The 21,956-nt window shown below is 34.3% G+C and overlaps 1 protein-coding gene across 8 annotated transcripts in view; it reads right to left on the bottom strand.

Annotated features, from left to right (window-relative positions):
• The window catches only part of LOC412993 (glutamate receptor ionotropic, kainate 2), a 118,532-nt gene that overhangs the window by 21,825 nt on the left and 74,751 nt on the right, over window positions 1-21,956 (bottom strand). For 5 of the 8 annotated variants that reach the window (XR_003304578.1, XM_026440355.1, XM_006558658.3 and 2 more), the window contains exons 9-12: window positions 7,814-7,915; window positions 7,446-7,547; window positions 6,158-6,361; window positions 2,892-3,095 (exon numbers count right to left, since the gene is read on the bottom strand). Coding sequence is in view for 7 of the 8 variants with exons in the window: in XM_026440355.1 (XP_026296140.1) it covers window positions 2,892-3,095; window positions 6,158-6,361; window positions 7,446-7,547; window positions 7,814-7,915 (612 nt within the window). In the remaining variant the exon portion in view is untranslated. The remainder of the gene's footprint in view (window positions 1-2,891; window positions 3,096-6,157; window positions 6,362-7,445; window positions 7,548-7,813; window positions 7,916-21,956) is intronic. The other 3 variants (XM_026440352.1, XM_026440353.1, XM_006558661.3) reach the window with 3 other exon arrangements.

Below are 21,956 nucleotides of genomic sequence, written 5' to 3'. Positions count from 1 at the left end.
TCTCTTCGAGGTTTCTTTGCGAGAACGCAGCCTTAAAACGAGTTTCGTTTAACCGTTAATTATCTTTGCTCGAATTAATTCTATCGCGAATTTCCACGTTTCATGAAGTTTCTCGATTTTCTTTACTCTCGTACTTTCAAACCCCGATTCATTAATCTGGATCACACTTCCGCGGATTATTGGAATAAATAATGTATTAAATTACGCGTTCCAAATCAAATTTTCCCGAGTTATTGGATTGAATGATATATTAGATAAATATTATATACCTGTTACATAAAATACTATTACGTTATATCTTGATCAAACTATCAAATTTCCATATTCATTAAAGTATTTGAAATATTAAAGGATATAATATAGTCTCGTTATTGAAATTATATTAAATTTTTTAAGATAATCTTATTATAGATGCAATAAAATATCAAGAAAAGTATCAAAAAAATTATAAAATACATCATATTTTCTTGCTTAAATATTAATCGAAATATTATTTTCAAATACTTATGAAAATATTCCAGTTTTTACTATCTATTTTATCTCGAACAATATATTTCTTTCAGTCTTATCATCAATATTACTTAATGTGTTATAATCGAAACTGCTTAAACTTTATTAAACGATAATAAACGAAAAAAAAAAAAAGAAAAAGGAAGAAAATTTTTGCTCGAGTAAGAAAATTATCCCCGCGTTAATTTCATCGAAAACCGCGATATTAATTGTTCCATGGGATACCGCGAAAACCGTATTCATCCATTATGCATCGTGCGGGAAAGTACACATTCGACTTGAGCTTTGCAGAATACCGAATAGCCCGTTCCCGACGGTAGATTTATTGGAAAAGTTGTCCAGGAATTCCTCCTCGTTCAAACTTGGGTACACGTTGCATACACAACTTTATATATATATATATGTATAAAATACACATATATATATATATGTGTACATTTTTTTTGGCGACAGTTTTAATCTTATTTTTTTTCTTTTTATCACTACAAAATTTCTGAAGCAAACGAAGCGTTACCAATTTTTTTGATTTATTTCGTGCGATTCAGCAAACATCGAATATTTGCGCACGCTTTCATACGTAAATATTACGTGGATACCTTAATTGTAACAATTGCTTAAAAATTATGAAATTTAATGAATTTTATTGAATTTTATTTTGTTAAATAATGCGTTTTACCAGTAAAATGCATTTAAACTGAATATAAAAATTTAAATGTATCACTCAATATAAAATTGCAATAATGATAAAAATTAAAAAAAAAATTCTTTTTACTTTACTTTCCAATATGTCCATCCTGTACTCTTATACATTCACTAATTTTAACAATCTGGTTACCAATTTTTTCATTGTTCCGCGGACAATATTTCGTTCAGTTTGCAAAACTGTCCATAAATAATTTTCCAATTTCTGATACCATCCCTGTATACACCCTGCAACATTATTTCATTTAAAAGAAAAATTGCGACGGCAATAACGAATATTGCAAAACAAAAAAAAAAAAAAAAACGCAGAGCACAACGTATTCGGTTAAAAAAAAGAAAGGAAAAGAAAAAATCAGAATTTTACTTCCCTCGAATTCGAGATGCATCTATTCACGTACTCGATTAACTATCGTCAACAAAGACACGCGGAGGACGCGACGACACGTTCCATCGAGAGAGCGAGAGAGAGTTTGCAATGCAAATCAGGAGTCGATGCGATGGAACGGTTGGTGGAAAGGGTTCATGCACCCCTCTGACTATATAGATAGGTGCGAAAGCATAGTTTCGTGTCGCCACCCCTCCTCAAACTGTCAACCACGCGCGAACCAGGTAACGGCGTAATACGCGCGAACCCGATTGATTAAGTGAGGATTACGTCTAGCAGATCCCTGCCAACTTGGGAATCGAATGCTATCGAGTAATGGAGTTAGCGAATTAGCGTTATTACCAACTTGAGCGAAATTTCCACGCCTCGACAATTTTCCTTGTCCAATTTTCTGTGGAAATCGTGCGATTTGCAAAAAAGACAGAAGCGCTTCCATCGATGAATAAACGATTTAATAATAATAATAATAATAATATCATGGAATGAGTGTATACTATAAAAAAAGTACGGGATTAATTAAAATATAGAATCAATTGAGAGAAAGAAATTATCGAGATTTCGATTCTTAGCGACAAGGGAACATCGAGCTGAGGAATATTTCTGACAAACGCGAGGATTATATATATAATTAAATAATTAAATGTTTATACGGCATATCTTGATAAACTTTTGTAAATTGAATTGAAATTTAATTAAAAAAGTATTTTAATAAAAAATCGAATCGTGAACAACCATGATCCATTTATATTCTCTAATTAGAATAATGAAATTCTTTAGTGGAGAATATACTTTTGATATTGAATACATTCATCAATTTATTAGCACGCATAATTCTCTTATTCTTTCGTACATATATCACCATTATTTTTTATTTAATTTTTTATCCCTTATTCCATTTAATAAGTAACGAGCCCCAAGAACCATCTTTTATATTCTCTATATATATAGAGTCTACTAAAAAAAAAAAATTAAAAATATATTAATAAATCATTATTATATTTACAATCATATATTTGTGAGCAGACTAAATCTTCGAATGACAAGAGATGTAACCTAACTAAAGCGATATTTCATCTCTCGATCCCCTTTATATTCTCGATCCTTTGGTATCCTCGTCTATAGGGACACTTATCTCAGATAATTTTTGAATTCTTGAATACTTACGAAGAGACGTGTAGCCTCTCTTCTCGTGTTCTTCTTCTTTCGGACGTGCGTCGAATACGTGGGCGAACTTTCGGCGCGTGTATTAAATTCAGCGCGGAACTGTGACGTTTCGAGAATAGACACCACTCACCTTGTCCATCAGCTGGCGCACTATTCCGTTCCACTCGCCGGTCTCGTAATTGTAAACGCCGTACTTGCCATCCGGAACGAGCTCGATCTTGTAGCCGAAGCCCACCATGTGAGCTATCTCCTTGAGCAGGTCGATGCAGAAGCCCTCGTAACGTGCGTTCCCGCTGAAATTCCCTCTGTTCTTCACCATAACGTATGGCTGCTCCTATGGGGACCACAAAAAGGAGGCTACTACCTATCCTCTTCTTCCACTTCCTCTTCTTTTTTCCCCTTTTTCCGACCTCTCCTTCTACATTATTTTATTCGTATACGTTCCTTCTACCCTTCCCCTAGCCTTTTCAACCCTATCCTTCGAGCGATCTCTCTCGTTCTATTTTTATTTTCACACCGATCCTCTTTTTCTCCGTTCCTCTTTCGGTTTCAGTACACTGGATTTCAATCTACCAGATCTTTTTTTTCTCTTAATCTTTCACCCATCCCTTACTGTCATTTCGTAATATCGTAAATATATAGAAATGAGAATCTATTTTTTCAATTTATTCCAGTTTCCAGGAGTTTATTTTATTTGTTGTATCTTTTACAGGATCTGCACTCAAATTTTCTGAATTACTCTAATCGTCACGCGAGGAAAAGAATCGCGATTTCAATTATCGATTATCAAGTTGTTTCACGTGCCTCGACCAACTCTGATCGATATTTACCGCAAATGTACGACCTCGTACTCAGCGTCATTCGATGCTGATTACTGGCTAAATGGATTACTACTCGATAGACTATTACCGCGAGAACTCCCTCGAGACAATGTATCTACTATGTGCGTGAAAGCTCGTCTAACTTGGAGCAAGAACGAGGGGTTGTGCCACCCTCCTCATTTTCACCGTCGTTCCGCTTGTTTTAAAGAAATTTTCGTGGGGATGATGCATCGAGTGGTGGTTGTTATCTTATATATTATGTATACAGAATGTTCTATAAATAAAAATTGATTTATGATTATGGTTTCTTAACAAAAAATCTATTATATAATATATGGAATATTTTTCGAGACTCGATATAGAAGGTAAAACAAATAGAAGAAAATTGAGGCTTATCAAATTACATATAACTTGCGATTAGAAAGCGATAAAGTGAGACAACAAGGTGACAGAGATAGAGTTGTTTCATCTATCATTCATCCTCTCTTCGTTTAAAATTTAACATTTTTCTTTATAATTTAATTTTTTTATACACCAACCTATATGTTTTTTTTTTGCCTCTAAAATCAATCCTCCCATGAATATATCTATGAATAATATTAACATCCCGTATATCTTATAGAGAACGAAGACGAATCGATTATACATGAAATGTTGAAATGTTGCTTGCTTTGCTTGGCAAAACTTGGCCCAAGTTTATCGTTTCTTAAACTCGAAAGAAGAACGATATCGCGAGATTTCAATGTAGATACGTGTTCGTTGAGACGTAAAAAAAAATGGAGGCAATCCGCGGTGGTTCGCGGTCGAGTAATTGGAAAATCCAATTCATTTAAGTTTAATTTAAGTTCACCGCTGGATAGAGTGTTTCGGTAAACGGGAGTGAGGCGTGCCCGCACATCGAAGCCTCGATATTCCCCGAATTGCAAATTAGTCGTGTGTGTTCGCGGCTTAATCACGTCAACTTGCAGTATTTCAAAAGAGGAACAGAGAAAGAAGGGGGTGAGTTTTCGAGAACCGATAGAAGATCGTTGACGAAATTCTTGATTAAATTTTCAACCGTTTGTTTATCTATGCGTGACTATAAATCAGGATCGGATATATTTATTTCGGAATAAAAATAAGAAACAGAGAGACGAATTAATTGATTCGAATAAAATAAGAAATAAAGGTGTTTTCCAATAAATTTTAAAATATTATTTTCAAATGATTTCATAATTGGTTTAACAAGATTGAAAAAATTAAATATATGAAAAAAGTTAAATTTAGAAGAAAAGTAAAGTTAATACCCAATCCTGTTAATTACTTGTTAACCCCTTGCAGACATTTTACAGTAAATAAAATAAATAAATATTTAAAAAATACGCAATAGAAATTATAGAATTAAATTAATATCTGCAATTCCTAAGATTTTTCTCACTTTTTTCATTATTTCAAATTTTTGAAAATCTATAATAGCTCTACAATTTAAAAAAATCTTCGAATGCAGCTTTTAAATTTTTTCCTTAAAAAAAAGGGGATTAAGTGCATGTACAATTTTCTTTTCCTATGATTATTTGTCCGCAGAGGATTAATCAAACACATTTCTATTGCGAATGAAATGTCTGTCTTGGTTCACAATGTTTCTCACTTATACAATTATGTCAATTATGATCCACGATTTATGGGCTTTATTACGCGTCACGTAGACACTAGCGAATAATTAACGTATGTAGTGATTTATCTTCGACTATCAGTCAAATTGCTATAAGTCGAGCGGATGATCGATGATTTAGAGATCTTGGTCAAATCAAGAGTCGTCGGAAAAAATGAAATATCTATTACATTTTAAATTTGACGTAAGTAAACTGTCTGGTGAATGAAAGTACTTTTGGTCTTCCATGTTCTATGAATCTTCCTTGTGCGAGGTGATTTTAATCGAACTCGAGAAGAAAAAAGGAAAAAAAAAAAAAAAGGAAATCGTTTTCACAAATTATGCGGTATATATTTTCATCTTGAAACTTGTCAATCTTCACTGTGTAACAATTATTCCACCCTTGAATCCTATCCAGGCTTGAAAAGTGTTCACGCGTTTGCGTCCATTTGTGTAGAATTGTACTCGACTACCCATTTTATCTATGTATTCGTGTTTACACAACAAACCTAAACCTAAATTCACGTACAGTGCATCTATATATATATATTCATAAATCCTTAAACTTTAGTGTCTAGCCTAATGTATCTAAGGTGCGTTTCGTGTTTGTTCGACGACACAAAAAGATATCCTTCGACTAACACATAAAAGTGTGAATGTAAGTGTAAGTTCTAATTCGAGAAAAAAAAAAAAGTACATAAATATAATTCTAAATTTTAGTTTCGTGGAAATAGAGACAAAAGACTTGTGACAAAAACATGTGTTTCTATATTAATAGTTATTCTAAGTGGAGAAAACCACGCGTATGGGCGAGAAAGTGGGCGTGAGAATGAGACACAAAGAAAGAAATAGATAGATAGAGATAGAGACAGAAAGAGAGAGAGAGAGAAAGATAGAAAGAGAGATAAGAGTGAGATGAGAGAAATTAAACAAACCAAATCATACATGTCGCATGAGCTCTCTGACGATGCCGTTCCATTCCCCGGTTTCCGGGTCTTTCGCGCCGTACTTCCTGTCCGGTACCAGCTCCAATCTGTATGAGAAGCCGACCTCCCTCGCCACCGCCTCCAGTAGGTCGACGCAAAAACCGTAAAACCGCGCGTTCCCCGTGTAGTTTTTTTCGTAGTGCATCATCACGTACGGAATTTCCTGTGTCGCAACGGGTGTCCATGCAAACAACGGAACACGCTGTCAGATCTGGACGATACACGAAAATTTTGCGCAGGGGCGGCTACACGTTTCCCTTTATCCTAATCGCTCTCGAGAGGCCTCTTTTTTTTTTTTTTTCGAATAAGGGAGATTCGAAACGACGGCTGTTTCAATTCCAATACGATTCCATTTTCTTATTTTTTTTTTTTTTGGAAAATATTAATAAAATACTTGAGATCGATATTGTTCCTATTTGCAGAATATTTTTTGGATTCCTTTTTTTTGAAATTCGGAGAGATTCGACGATGACTGTTGGAATTAAAAAAGTTTGGATAATTTAATTTGGGAAATTTATCAATCGAGCGATCATCTATTAAAAAAAAAATAATAAAAAATTAAATGGAACCTTGAGAAACTATAATTTTCCACAGTCTGGATTATATACCACGACAATTTTAGTTTCCACTCGGCGATTTCCGTTCCACTCGCAGAAAGAAATGGCCCTCGGCTAAGAATTCCTCGGCCCAGACTACATCTGCCGGTTATTCGATCGTTAACGATTTCACGACTCGTCGATGCCGTCGATTTTATTCCACGGATGCGTGGAGATTTTATACCATTTCACGGAATTACGTGTCACGTTACTACGGATACCGGACATAAAGTACGAGATTCCGCTACGCGAACGATGCAATCGGCGTTTATTACTTCGTGGACCCATAAGTTTTCTTTTCCCCCAAACCAATGGATGATAGCTCCTTAGCTGCTCGTATTCGAGGGTCTTTTAGAGTGACGTGTTATAGCTCGTGTGCCTGAAATGTCTGGGTCTGAATTGTAAAATGAGTCGATCATCGATATCTCCACGATGCGATCGTTTTTGGATTTTCATTAATTTTCATTATCCTGTTCTTATCGTGGGATTTCGCGAGAGAAAATCGAAAGAACGAAAGACACAAACAGAGAATTGTATATTATTATAAAGAATAGAAAACGCGATTTGCCTTTTGAATGGTAGAAATTGATTTTATACAGGGATGAATATGACGTTTAGAAGAAGGAGATAAGTGTATGGTTGGCGACTCACCAATATAGTGATGACGAGGAGGGTGACATTCGCTGCTCCTGGCTCGAAGAAGGCCGCTGTGTCGGTCACGTTCACACCGATGCCTGGACGCCATTCACCGACCTGTTTCAATTCCCATTTTAATTCTATGAATAAATAATAGAGTGGAAAGAAATATAAAAGGAAAAAAATAGTAAAAAGAAATAATATCTATATTTTGAATTTTTGAAGAGAAAATTTATTAATTTAACATTATCCTTTTATCCACATTAAATATCGAGAATCAATCAAATTTCTTTCTATTATTTATTATTAAAAAAAGAAATTATTCTTTTGCATTTTGATTTTTATTTTTCCGTTCCATCCTGAATGAATATTCTAAAAAATACCTTAACAAGCGAATGTTGCTTCAGCTTCAAAAGGTCCAATTTAAACTGAATTCTCCGTCCTTCTTTGAACTCGATAGGGCCAGAAATACCCTTCATCTCGACCTGGAAGAACGTAGAGAATACCACGGTCATTTTCCAACGACAATTTCCACTTCCCTGTTGTATTGTCATTTTGCAGAAAATATAGTTCCAAATAACAGCCCTTGAACCGAGCTATATATATATATATACCGCATAACTTTCAACCCCTAAAAAGTTTCAGATCTCAGAGGTGCAAGTTCCAAGGAAATTTCATCCAAAACTTCAACTCGACGAAGTCCAAATAAAAATACGAGACTTTATTCTTGGAGGAGTAAAAAAAAAAAAAAAAAAAAGAAAATCTTTTCACGATCGTTGAATCATAATTGCGCATTTGCATCCATGACCCTCGAGGAGAAAAAACTAAAAATAAAATACAAAAAAAAAAAAAAAGAAAGAAAGAAGCCGAGTCAGAGGAAGAGATTAAAAAGTCCAACGGGATGAAAGCAACTCGGCTCGTTTCTTAAATTTATGCGCCTCACGATTTCCTGGATGACAGGGCACGAGTTTGTAACCCCTCACTTTTTCAAAATATCTCCCGGAAGAGGGTAGAAAGAAATCTCGGATCAAGCGTTTGCTCGACGGTTTTCGCTCGGACTTGCTCGAGAGCAAGTGGCCTTTTTCATCTTCGAAGGATTCGTCGCAATAACGACAACTTTTTAAGCAGAGAATCTCTTAACTCGGATATGAAAGCAACCACCGATCTCTTGATGCTATGCAAATTAATCTTTGGAGGAAGAGCTTAACTATGATCGAACGTTGAGAGAAACTTGGTATAATTAATAATTACAAATTCAATTGGTGTATTCAATTGGTCACAAAAGTGTTGAATATTTCATTTTATAAATATAATTATAAATATTAACGAGATAAGTTGTTCAAGAAGAAAATGCACGATGAAGAATTGTATATATATATGTATCTTACACAATGGCGAGAATATAAATAAGATAAATTCCTATTATTTAAAAAAATAGAAAAGGATAAATGGATTAATGGAATTAGTTAATTCAGCAATAAACATTTTCCTATTGATGAATATACACGCTATTATATTTATATATATTTAATTGGAACAAAATTTTTATAATATCTTTAATTAATGCCTTGATCCTTTAAAAGTAAAAAAGCAATGAAATAATTGTGGATTCTCGAAGAAAATTCGAGATACTTCTGTGATTTAGTTGTTTCAGTTTGGAGAAATTTATAGGTGAATTTCTTTCCGGTTTTTTCGGAAAATGGTCGCGATAATTTTCGCCTAGAGAGAGTAAGAAACGAAGAATGAAGCGACACAATGATGCATAACTGCAATTTAACAGTTTTGCCACCGGTTTATTATCTGGGAGATAGGGACGAGCGAAGAACTAGTGACGAGAACGTTAATTAACATTTCCACAACGTTTCTTTCACTGGTTTTATAAAAACCTATATTGATATTAAATATAATGGCAAATTTCGAATATTTTGAATTTTTCTTTATATTTCCTGTTTTTATTCTAAGATATGAAAAAACCATTGCTATAGATAAAAGAAATATTATAATTATTTTTATTTTCTTTTAATCTTTGCGTTCATCTTCGAATTTAATTTTTTTTACAATCTCTTATTTCATTTATCCTTCCATTTATTCCCTTTTCTTTTCTTACATTTCTCTCTTCTTGTCTGCTCTTCATATTTTTTCATTTTTTAATTCATCTCCATCACGTTTATTCCAAAGTCGATTAACATAGAATTAAACACGATAACCTCAGGTTTCGTTTATCTTTTATTAAAATACTCCGAATATCTCAAATTTGGAAGTATTACGAGATTACGGACTTTCATGGAAAAACTTACGATAGGGGATTTGTTTACTCCCTCTCGGCCTCTTATCACCACAGATTGCATAAAACGAAATAAATTCCCTCTTCCTTTTCATCCTCCCTTGAATCCATTCGTGGAATAAGTGGTTGAAGAGTTTCGACCGATGGAAAAAAAAACCGAGGAACTTCTTCTAATATCGCGGAACCAATGGAATCGATTAAATAAAGCAATGGGAGAAAGGTAATGCATCGACGAGTGCGTCTCTGGAGCCAATAATTCCGTGAAATTTCTCCAGGATTATTGTGAACTTTCTCCTGTCCCCTTAACCGGGAACGAGCGTTATTAAGTTTTGATTTTTATGGAGGCCTTCGCGCTGAAAGGAACAACAGCCTCGATAGGGGGATAGGAAACGAGCCGAGAACACTTTCATTCTACCGGATAAAGGGAATTTACAGCGATATCGAATTTCTTCTTCTTCTTTTTTTTTTCTCATCCCTTAACAGAGGAGCAAAATAATCTCGTTCTACACGCGACGTCTTATTATTTTATCGGGGAAATTATGACACGTTTCATTTTATTTTCCTCTTCGTGGAAATATATTATATTGGACGAATTGAGAAAATAAAAATTATGAAAATAGTTAAAAATATCATTACTGGTGGATATTACACCAGTTTAGTTATTACGTGGATAAGAAATTAATTTTCATTTCATTTTTCCTTCGTTCTTGTTAAAAGATGGATACATGGATGTATTATGATGAATTATGAGGAAAGAAATTACTGTTGAAAATCTTGTTATCACGCTGACGTGGTTATATTGATTGGTGGAATGAGATACGTATGTCGAAGATACTTGGATTGTAAAATTGGGTTATGTACGTTTCTTCGAGACGTATCGAAGGTTTTCAAGTATGGTTGAAGAAGATTGGGAACTTTCACCGCTTCTGCAGCTGACGTTTGTTCGGCGGAGATATTTCCGTCAATTTTGGGGAATCGTGAAATTGGTGGATGTTTACATAAAAAAAGAGAAAATCATTGAGAAAATGTTTAGATAAAATCTTTTTTTTGTTTTTATACAGGATAGACTATTTAACTCGATTATCTTAATTAAAAAATTTACTTGTGAAATTTTTCTATGTATTTTTTTTTCTTTTTAAAGATTAATAAGCTTAGATTCTTTTTATGATGCTGTATAAAAAAAAATAATAATGAAGATTTTCACGTCAATTCCATCTTGTACATATATTTGATTCAACAAATGAATGGTTTGAACGAAAATTCAAATTTTTGACAAAGCTCAAAATTGTTTAAATCAATGGAAGAAATCATTATAAATTATTCTGGCATTTTTCTAAAATATTTTACAGATCAGGATTAGATTGGGAACTCGCTAATTTGAATATTTGCCAGGCGGGATTGCATCCCTAGGGAGCGACGATGCTTGGATCGACTTGCACACGGAGCATAATCATATGCAGCTATTTGGACGTTTCAATTTCCAGGCACAGAGATTAGCGAATTCCCTCGCGACTCATTTGTCGATTAATAATAATTATAAGCGAGCGTTCCACAATGCACCTCGGTTAATTAAGTAAATTTCGAGAATGTAAGAAAAAAAAAAAAAAGAAAAAAGAAAAGAAAAGAAAAAATGTTGTAATAATTGATTACTTCAATTCTTTCGAAAAATTATTCCTTATTTATATTTTTCGATTGCTTTACAAAAATAACGAAACATTATTTTCTTCTTATTTACCTGAAATTGGTGAAAAATAAAAAAAAAAGAGAAAAGAATGGAAGGAAATAAAAAGAGTAAAATAAACGAAAATATTGTTTGCAATGAATGTGAGAAAGGACGTGAGAAAAGAGAAAGAGAGAGAAAAAAAAGAGAAGTTCTAGACCAACAGGAAGTAAGGCCTTAAATCGCGAAAACCGGAAGCGATTTGTGGCATGAAACAGCAGCCAAGACGACACGCCGCGCCCCAAATTAATGGACGATCTTTGTTCCAGTTTAAGGTGTACAAGTTGGATCTAAGTTGCTCTTCAACGACAGATAACTTCTGGCATTTTGGCCAAGAATGCTCGTTAAGTCCAGCCAGTATAAAAGGAGGATTAAAAGAGCAATAACTATATCGCATCTATCGAATTAATCCGGTCATATATATATGGAAAATTAATTTCTTCTTTTTTTTAGATAAATAATTTTTACCATTTCTAATAAAAATTGTAGTACATCTAGAAGAAGAAGAATAAATAAACTGTTTTTGACTTTGTTTTTTGGTTATTGATAATTAAAAATGAATGAGAATATCTATCTTGCGAGCAAACTTCGATGAAATCCTATTAAAATTAGAAAAACTTTGAACCGCTGTAACTTTCAAGATAATGACTTCCGGTCAACGGGTGAGCGATCGTTAGAAGCACGGAACCTTTCCCTTTAAAACGTTTTTTCGTTTATCCCGATCCGACTTCTGGTTCTCGAGATATCATCGTGTAAAGAGAAAGTAATTTTTAATCATTTACCTGAAACATGATTAAACTCTATTAAAATTATTGAACCAAAACTTTGAACCGCTGTAATTCCGAAGATAGTGACTTCCGGTCAACAGGTGAACGATCGTTAGAAGCGCGGAAGCTTCCTCTTTAAAATGCTTTTTCATTTATTCCGATCCGACTTCCGGTTCTCGAGATATCGTCGTGTAAAGGGAAGGGTAATTTTTAATCGTTTAGTATCTCCTTCCTTGTCGCTTACTCGGACCTCTCGCTCGCACCTCGTGTCACTGACCTATACTAAGCTCCAGACAAGTGGCAGACGTAATTCCTGGAAGAGCGTAGTACGCGTTTCCAGGAAAAAAATGTAGGTCAGGGATCCATTCATAACTTCCGCACTGTGTAAACGCTATGGACACTTTAAATCCTTGTATCTCAGCAACCAATTGAGATATCGAGATAAATCAAAAAGGAAATTCAATGGTATGGTTTTCTCTATATTTTGAGTGAATTTTGATGATAAAATTTTTAATTTATTCTCATGATTTTTGTACAAAAATTTAAGACAAATTTAATTTTCACAATTTAATGATAACTAATGTTTCTTTAAAAAATTTTAAATTCGATACTATTATCGTCACAAAAACAATTGTTCTATTAAAAATTTTATGAACAAGATTAATGAATAAAAAATGAATATATGAGAAATGTCCATCAGAAAGATATGAAAAGATTTTAATTATATATATATTTGAATTCTTATTTTACTAAAATCAATTTTACAGAATTAAATCATACCAATTTTTTTGTTTCTATTTTTCTTATTTTATCTTCACGATAGTATATCATGGAAACGTTTACAGTTTTTATGCTTGGTAATGTAATTTAAATTTGTCTAGTATTTTGTTGTTTGGTGTGAAAAACTTCTAGACATGTTATATAACAGAGAGAACAATTTATAATAGAGGAAAAAAAACATTGGTTGATGAAAAGTTAAATGAAAGAATTAATGAACATTTTTAATTGTTGCAAATAATTTATCCCACTTTATTTTTTCACGTTTTATTTTCTCATATTTCTTTTTACTTCATAAAATCCAAGTACTAAATCTATCATTCAAACAGGCAAAAAACAATTAATTAAATAATAAAAATACAATCATGGATAAATAAATCTGAATCATAAAATAAATTAAACAAAATATACGATATTTATAATGAACATTAATAATAAATAACATGTAATAATAAATAAAAAGTACTTACAATCCCAATTAAAAATAATTCAATAATTCCTTTTAAAAATTTCTTCGTATTCCAGATTTTAAATTGAAACGATTTCTAAATATTTCACAAGCTCGATGAACAATTAGGGACAAAGGAGACGAGCAGTTTCCACAAGATTTATGCACAAGTACGAAATTAACGTGAATCATGAAAGGCTCTTTGTTGCTCAATCGCAAACTTCAATTTCTGTAAACGTTTGGCATTACCGTTGGCTCAACAAAACATAATTCAACGGGATAAAGTTGGATTTTATCCGTTTTTCCGCCGTTTATACCTCGTTTACACGCATGTAACCATATTTCATGCTGACAGACCTCCATGAAAGCGAACGATCGCAATTAAGTCGTTAATTACGAGCGGACTGGTAAAGCGTTAACCATCGGAACTGCGAGTTTCTGCGTTCATTTGCTTGTCTAAACGCATTATCCGACGACGATTACACGGAAAACCGTATTCCCTAAAAGCTAATTCGAACGAATATCCGTGATCAATTTTATCTTTCCTCTATTTATAACGTTTTACGGATTTCAAGATGAAAGAGAAACAAATGTAGCGTGCACAGGGTGTATATTTGTCGAGTATTACTTCTGGCAATTATTTCTCGTTCGGTCCAATTAAACCATGTTGGAAGGACCATAATATCGCCAGGATTTAGGATCGTAGGCGAAATGTCCCATTAGGGAGTAGAAACTAACATAGTTATATCATATCGACAATCCAGAGACCCGATTTCTCTGTGTGCCACTCCAAGAAACCACGATTCCACGAGCGTGAATCGAGAGAGAATGCTTCATCAACGTCGAGTATCATTTCTTCAAAGGGAACTTTCAGGAAATGCGCTTATTAAAACGTTGAAAGAATTCTGATGAACACATTTAAGTCTTGCTAAATTTTCAGATTCATTTTCAAGATGGATTTCTAGATGGAGCTGTCTCTGTTCTCCAGTATGTTGCAATTAGAAGTGTGCTGACAAGTGTGATTCAATCGTATGAGAATAAAAGAGTTTAAGATTTGATTATATTACGACTTAGATTTGTTAATAAATTTATAAATAAGATTTATCTGGAAAAATATATTGCGATAGATTCCAGAAATTACTGTTTCATATAGGAATCGATGACGAACAAGTTACAGCAAAGTAAAAATCTATATGGGAAATATAGAGTGACATTTTTTTTCGTATGGAATTTTCGAAATTTTCGATATTGGACAAGAAAGAATTGTATTTGAATGTTTTTACTTAATGAAATATTTCACGTTAAATCGAAGAATTTCTTTTCAAATATAATGTAAGTCACCTGAAATTAAAAAGAGAAATTTAAATTATCATTGTGACGATTATGAATTTCTTTAACGAATACAAAGCTTTGACTTTCGAAAACGATTTGCACTTACAAATTTCTGCCTTCGAAACCATTCGTTCGTTTCAAATTTCTTTTTTCCCTCCCTTTAATCTTAAATATGTGCAACACATTCGTACAATACTTTTTATGAGATTGAAAATCCACAGAAATTCTTATTTTACAAATACAATTTTTCATAGAGAAATGTTGGTCCTCTAAAAAAGAAAAAAAAAGAAAATGTATGCCATCGTATCGATTTATTCAGAAATAAAGCTCCATACGAAAAAAATATTTACATCTACAATTTCAATGTGGACATTTACATATAGATTCATCCCTCTTGCTTACACCGCCCAGTTCACCGAAAAACACGGAAAACAAAATATTATCAAGCTTCCGTCCACCGACAAAATTTATTCTTTTATCTGTTTCTCATTTTTTAAATATGCATATATATATAACTTTGACAATCTCCAATCCATACTTATTCATGCAGCAACAATTTCTGAGAGCAAACATCTCTGTCGTAGGAAACGTAATGCTTCGATCGCGATCGATAAAGACTCGTAAAATATTCACGATGTGGAGGAAAACAGAGAGATCGATAAATCCGCGGTTACAATTGTGTCTCACGAGCCATTGCTCGTCTCACTCGTCGTGTTATCCACGATCCATCGAGCTCGTGCGTTTTGCAATGCTAATGACAGGAAGCCGGCATTTAGCCGGCATTTGGAAATATGCCAAGGCGTGCGGGTGGTCTATCGGCGAGCATCGGCTCGGATATTCAATTCCATTGCATGTTTGACTCGCGATACACCGAATGGATCACCGATATTCCTCGTGTCTTTGACGCTCTCGATCGATTCGATCGAACGACTGCAACGCGATTATCGTCGCCGATCTTCGACTCGGACCGTATTTGACCACGCTCTAATAGAATAGGACACAGCTTGCAAATTTAGAATTCATTACTTACGCGTATTTTGACGTTTCGTGATTGCACAGCCTTTGATACTTTAGATATTTTAGATATTGTTCCTTCATTAATGTATCGTTAATGTATAAAATATCGATATGATATTTGTTATAATGTTGAGAAAATTGGAAATCATTGTTGGTTAATATTGTTCCTGGTATTAACTACGTTCCTTTATGTTTTGTATATTGCTTGCTCCAGATATATATTTACTTTAATAAAAAAATACATAATTATTCTCTGGATTACACGAATTGAAAAATATCATTCTTTTATATGGAATAAAAGCAGGAAAGCCTGAAAAATTAAAGAAAATAAAATATACGTATGATTATAATTAAAATCAAACCAACTTTGTTCTTCGAATTCCAATTTCATGTCTCGATTTCGAGTCGATATAATCAACCTTACCTATCTCTTTTATTTTATTTCTTATCCGCACGAATTCAAAGGAAATTCATGTTCGACGATAAACAAGAGATTAAAAAACCAGTGTGGAGAGAGATAAATTTCCTCTAGCAGGCTGCGAGCAAAAGAAGCTGCGTATCTCGCGAAGGAGAGAAAAAGAAAAAGAAGAAAAAAAAGAGAATTAAAAAACCGAAATAGAGGTAATAGAGAAGAATAGAAGGGGAGAAAAAAAAGAGGAAGCGGACACGGTTACACGGAACGTGGGAAGAAATATGCGTGGATGGGATACAAAAGGATATAACGGGCAGCAATTTCGGTAAGCGTTCATCCAAAACATTGAACCGTAGCGCCGGCTACGATGATGGTTTGGTGAAGATAACGGGGAAAGCGGAGGCCGTGATAAAAGAGCAACCCCTGTACAATTTTAACGCTCGGTAGTCCGATTACTTGCACCACCGAGCCACAGTGACTGGCTTCCTCTCCCGTCCAGTGAATTTTTTTCTTTGACAAATCCATTCTTTCCAAGAGAATTCGAATTCGTGTCGATTGTGAATCGTTTATTTAATACTGTTTCTCTTAATACCATCCTTTACATTCCTATCTGTGATTTTCCCTCCTTGACGATCAATTTCCAATTTCTATTTCCATTTGAAAATGATTTCGTGGTAAAGTTTTTGATACGAAGATAAGAATTTTCTATGTTTAATGGTGAAATAGAAAAATGAATTTAGAAATTATTCGAATGGAAATGTAATTATTAACACTTCTTTCATATCCTCCTATTTTCAATCGCTTCGATTAAAGTATACCACTCTCGTATATACAGAACCAGTAAATGTTCCAGATAAATCCAAAAATAATCTCTTATCACTCGCGAATTCGGAGGATTGAAACGTAATAAAATGGAAAAATTGAAAAGGCTTACTCTTCCTCTTACACCCAATTTACTACCGAATCGATACAAGGTTCCGGAAACTTTGAGAAATGTATCCGCGCGCGAGGAATACGAATAGGAAGGGAGAAGGCGGTGAAAGCAAGTCGCAGCGCGAGAAACGATTCGTGTAAACGAAGGGACAAGAGAACAAACTGTTTCATAATATAATACAACGTGTATATCATTTGTCAACCTCTACTAGAATTTTATCATTATATATTTATTTTCTCATCGTTTAAAAATAAATGCGAATAACGCGACGCGTTATATTTTTCCCACAGGGCCGCTTCTTCGTGACAAAGTATGCCATCGAACACATTTAACGAGCTAATTAGAACAGATCGTAAAACAGTTGTCAAAAGTTGCGAGAGAGAAAGAGACAGAAAGAGAGAGTACATCGCGTAAGAAATGGGTAACGATTTTAAAACGTGGCCGGTGTTTACGGTTTTAACGGCGGTAACGAGCTACAGCGTTCATAAACGACACTTTTTTCCGCCGTTTGAAAAGCGCGGCGTGATAACGCCCAAGTCATAAAACTACTTGGCGCGTTTCCAAACGCGTTTATCGCGGGATTAGCTATTCCGCGTTGTTTGTCCGTACGCTTTCCCGACCATCTTTAGACCAAATTTTGGCACGAGACTGGCCTACCTCTCCCTCCTCCCCTGTTTATACCCGTTGGCACAATTCTGGCAAATCGGGTTCCTTTTCTCAATTTAGAAATACTTTGCCACCAGTGAATCGAGGGAGGGAGAGGGAAGGGAAAATGGGGTCGTTAGGGCTCGGTTACAAAATCGATTTAACGGAGCCGTTCGAAAACCGCCACGGGTTCGTTTGATGGCTCTATAAATGGGTTCGTCGCGCGGAAAACATTTTCTGAACATGCCCGACGAAACGACGATGGCGGACCATAGTTGAAAATAATGGATCAAACATGATTTGTTAAAGAATATTGTTAAAAGAGGGATATATGAAAGGGTCAATATATTGTTCTTTGTGTGATGATGATCTTTCAACGGAGATTGTCGAGTCTGCAATCTACTTTTATTAGTTTATCACGTCATTTTCACGTTTATATTTTCTATTGAATAGATATTGTTTGATTCTATTCTATTTGTTAATTAGACTTGTTTAACGGTGAAGTTTTTATTCTTAATTGATCTATTGTAATGATTGGCATATTGCTCTCAATTAATTATAATTGTTCTATTCATCATTTGACTGATCGTGACGAGCCTATTATATCTTTGGTCGATCATGATTGTTCTGCTCTATTTGATCAACAATGACTGACGTGTAATCTTTATATCTGATCATGATTATTCTATTCTACGTCAATGATCGACTTACACTACTTTTACAAGCTCTAACTAATTATCTTATTTGTCTGACCTTTTTATCGAATATCTACACTTTTTACTATGATTATGAGATAACAATTAAACGATGAACGAGTTTAGCATGATTCAAGACAATAATATTTCCTCGTATATTGAAAAATGGGCTGTATTATATAAAACATCGAATGATTCATAATGGAAAAAGTGCAATTGATCATATCTTTTTTCCACTTTACCACGACTATATTTCATCGTTGTGTTTCATCGAGTATTAAACGGCTATTAATTTCCGTCACGTATTCAATTTCTCCCCTTTGGCCCAGCTTCCATCCACGTACCAATTTATCCCCTTTTCTCCGAAATACGATTCAATTATCTCCTTCCGGAACAGAAGATACGATTACGCGACTAATCTTCCGCACAAGGCATAAGTACGCAGCCGTGTGAATGCCAATGGTGGGCTCGTAAATCAAAACGATTTCGCGGTAAATCGAACATCGCTGCTTATCGCACGAAACGTCGATACGTCGCGTCGCATTCATAGAGGAAGAGAACGCTTCCTCTATGTTGCACACCGTGTTGAACACTGTCGCCGAGCGAAATTGTGTATAACAAAACGATATAAATTCAACTCGCTTCTCTCCGCTCGAAACGGTCCCATTGAAAAATGATTTTTCATTTTTCGAGAGGCTCTTTATTTCTTGTTTATAACCGCGACGCTTCTCGGTTTCACCGATCCATTACTTCTTTTTAAAAATACTTCCTTTGGCAGATTTACTGGCTTATTTCTTTCTCGATGGTCAAAGCTCTCGCTTTAAAAGGTTTCTTCCCTTCCCACGCATCAACTTTTTATGTTTCTTTCATCCCCTCGATACGATACGATACTTTCTTTCCGTCCGATTCTTGCCCTCGTTGCGTTTTTCTTTTGTTCGCCGTAATTGATAATTATTTATGAAACATATTTCCTCGTTTCCAATATATGTCCAATTTATTGCCATTTAATTACCTTTAAATTAATGGCAATATTTCTCAACAGAATTCGATTCCACTTCGTTGCTTTTCTTTTTGAATTTTTTTAACTTGAAATCGAACCCCTTTTATTATCAGGATTTGAGTAAAATAGTCTAATAAATATTTATAAGTATATGAAAGATGATACATATCGAGAGATTCCTTAAGGCAGAATCGATATTGGAATTTAGACACTTTAGTGAATTAATTATTCCACACACAAATATTCTCCCACTGGGATGCTTGCAAATGTCGAACCCTTTGAATCTACTCAACTGACCTTTACAGTTTGTACCTTTATCGAATATTGGCAAAGGTGTAACGTCGAAAATCTCGTAACTGGTTATTAATTATTCGGATATCGAGCGTGCAGCTTCGATTCAATCTATTAAAGATAACGCCAATTCGTCGGAAACTACCATGTAATACCATGATGAGAAATTGAATTTTATAGTAGCAATTGTTTCGATAATGACAAACGGTGTTGTTTTGTCCAAGGAAAAACGCACGACTACTCGACTTATTTTCGTATAAATTGTAGTCAATCCGCCTGACAGGTTGGAAATTATTTGTTATTAAATTTATTCATATTTGATGTTTGCAAAATGTTCATCGATATTCATAGAAACAGTTTTTCGATACGTTGATCTCGTAAAACGATTGAATATGAATGGTGATGCGATTGATAGAATGTGGACTGTGGAATCATTCAAGAGAAAGATTCATTCATACATTCGAATTTAGGAAAATTAAAAAAAAATAAATTATTGCTTTGAATCAATATTAAAAAAACTATCTTTCATTCATCCACGTATCAAAAATGATCCACATCAAATTATTGGTTATTTGCTTACAATTGAATTGATGATTGAATGAATTATTTTCAACTTTAGGCAAACTTTTTAAATTAATTTCCATTAAAATGTAGACGTGGTCATCCATCACCAATTTATCGCCGTTTCGTTAATTAAAAAATATTTTTTACAGAATACTGAAAGAGAAGGAAATTTTTATTGCACAAAAAATTGTATCGATTTGCTTTTCTCTTTTTATTAACATCTCACCATTGTGCGATATAAATTATTTTATAACCCGAAAAGTGCATGGTTCTCGCGTATCATCTAAACAAAATCAATTATCGAACCGATTGTTATTAACCAACGAGATCGCTTTAACCTGTTATATTCTATTTCCTGCGAAACGGTTACAATTAGGCGAGCTATCGAGGCGATCGAGCTTAATATACCCATTTCCAATTTTAACGGAAATCCGTTCGTTATTGAAATCGCGGAAAATTTCAAAAGTTTCATTAAACGACCCCTGCTGCCCCTCCCTTCCCACAGATCGAAATTTCGTAAATTGCAAACTGCAACGAAATTCCCCTCGAAAGGGGAGCAACTATAACGCGCAACGGGATTAAAATCGTTTTTCTCGAAATTTTCGCGGGTGAAACAGCCATTCGTCTTTCGGGAAAGGACTCGCAATTATCGCGAATGCGGTTGTTTCTGGCAGCCGGCCAGTCCCTTTGCATCCCCGTAATTCATCCCGAACCGTCGACTAAGTTTCTTCGTGCGTTGTAACAAACGTCGCTGCCCGTTAAAAGTGAACGAACCGATCCTCTCCCCGACGTGTTTCATTTTGTAAAATGCGTTCTGAACAATATTCCGTGTATGAAATTCAAAATGATCGTGTTCATCGATGATGATATTCTTGTATGTAAAAGGGAAATCGAACCATGCTGTTCTCACACGTGGGAATGAGTGACCGAGAGAAAGCATTGTTTCTTATTTTATTATTACTCTTATAATAAATCTCAAATTCAAGAATGATTGAACAATTTACCAAATGTAAATCTAGTGCATTTGATGATGCAAATTTAAATCTTGGGAAACGAGAAGTTACTTTGAAGATAAAAAAAGTATCCACGATGGAAGAATTATTGATCCTTGCGATTGAAGATAGAGATTAGGATCTATTTCGTTCACTTTGCATGTTCATTTTTGAACAATGAAAAAGATGGAACTTTAGACCATTCATCGTGGATGAATTATATATTTGGAATATTCTAAATTCGATTTAAGCGTTCTCACAATCATTCTGTGAATAACGTGACTCGCTAATGCGATGAAACATTAAATTCCGTTTCGAAGAACGTTCCCTGTCCAAATACTTCTCAAGATATACCACGAAATATCCTCGCTACGTTAATCTTCGTCATTCAGACAGAAACGAAGTTTTTATTTGCCAGATATTATTCGACAGTAAAAATCTTCGTCTAAAATGTATATCGTCTTTAAGCGAGCGTGTCTCCAAGGGAATAAAATTATAAAATAATTCTAGTGTGTCGCGAAAATCTAATTAATTTTTAAAACAATTAACTTGAGAACGTTAAGAGAACAATAATCTACAATATATACGATGAATTCAACGTATGTAATTAAAATTATAATAGTTCTACCATATAATCTACCCGTGAAA

Source organism: Apis mellifera, linkage group LG4 (assembly GCF_003254395.2).
Source record: "Apis mellifera strain DH4 linkage group LG4, Amel_HAv3.1, whole genome shotgun sequence".
Lineage (NCBI taxonomy): Eukaryota > Metazoa > Arthropoda > Insecta > Hymenoptera > Apidae > Apis > Apis mellifera.
This window is presented reverse-complemented; position numbering and strand designations above follow the sequence as displayed.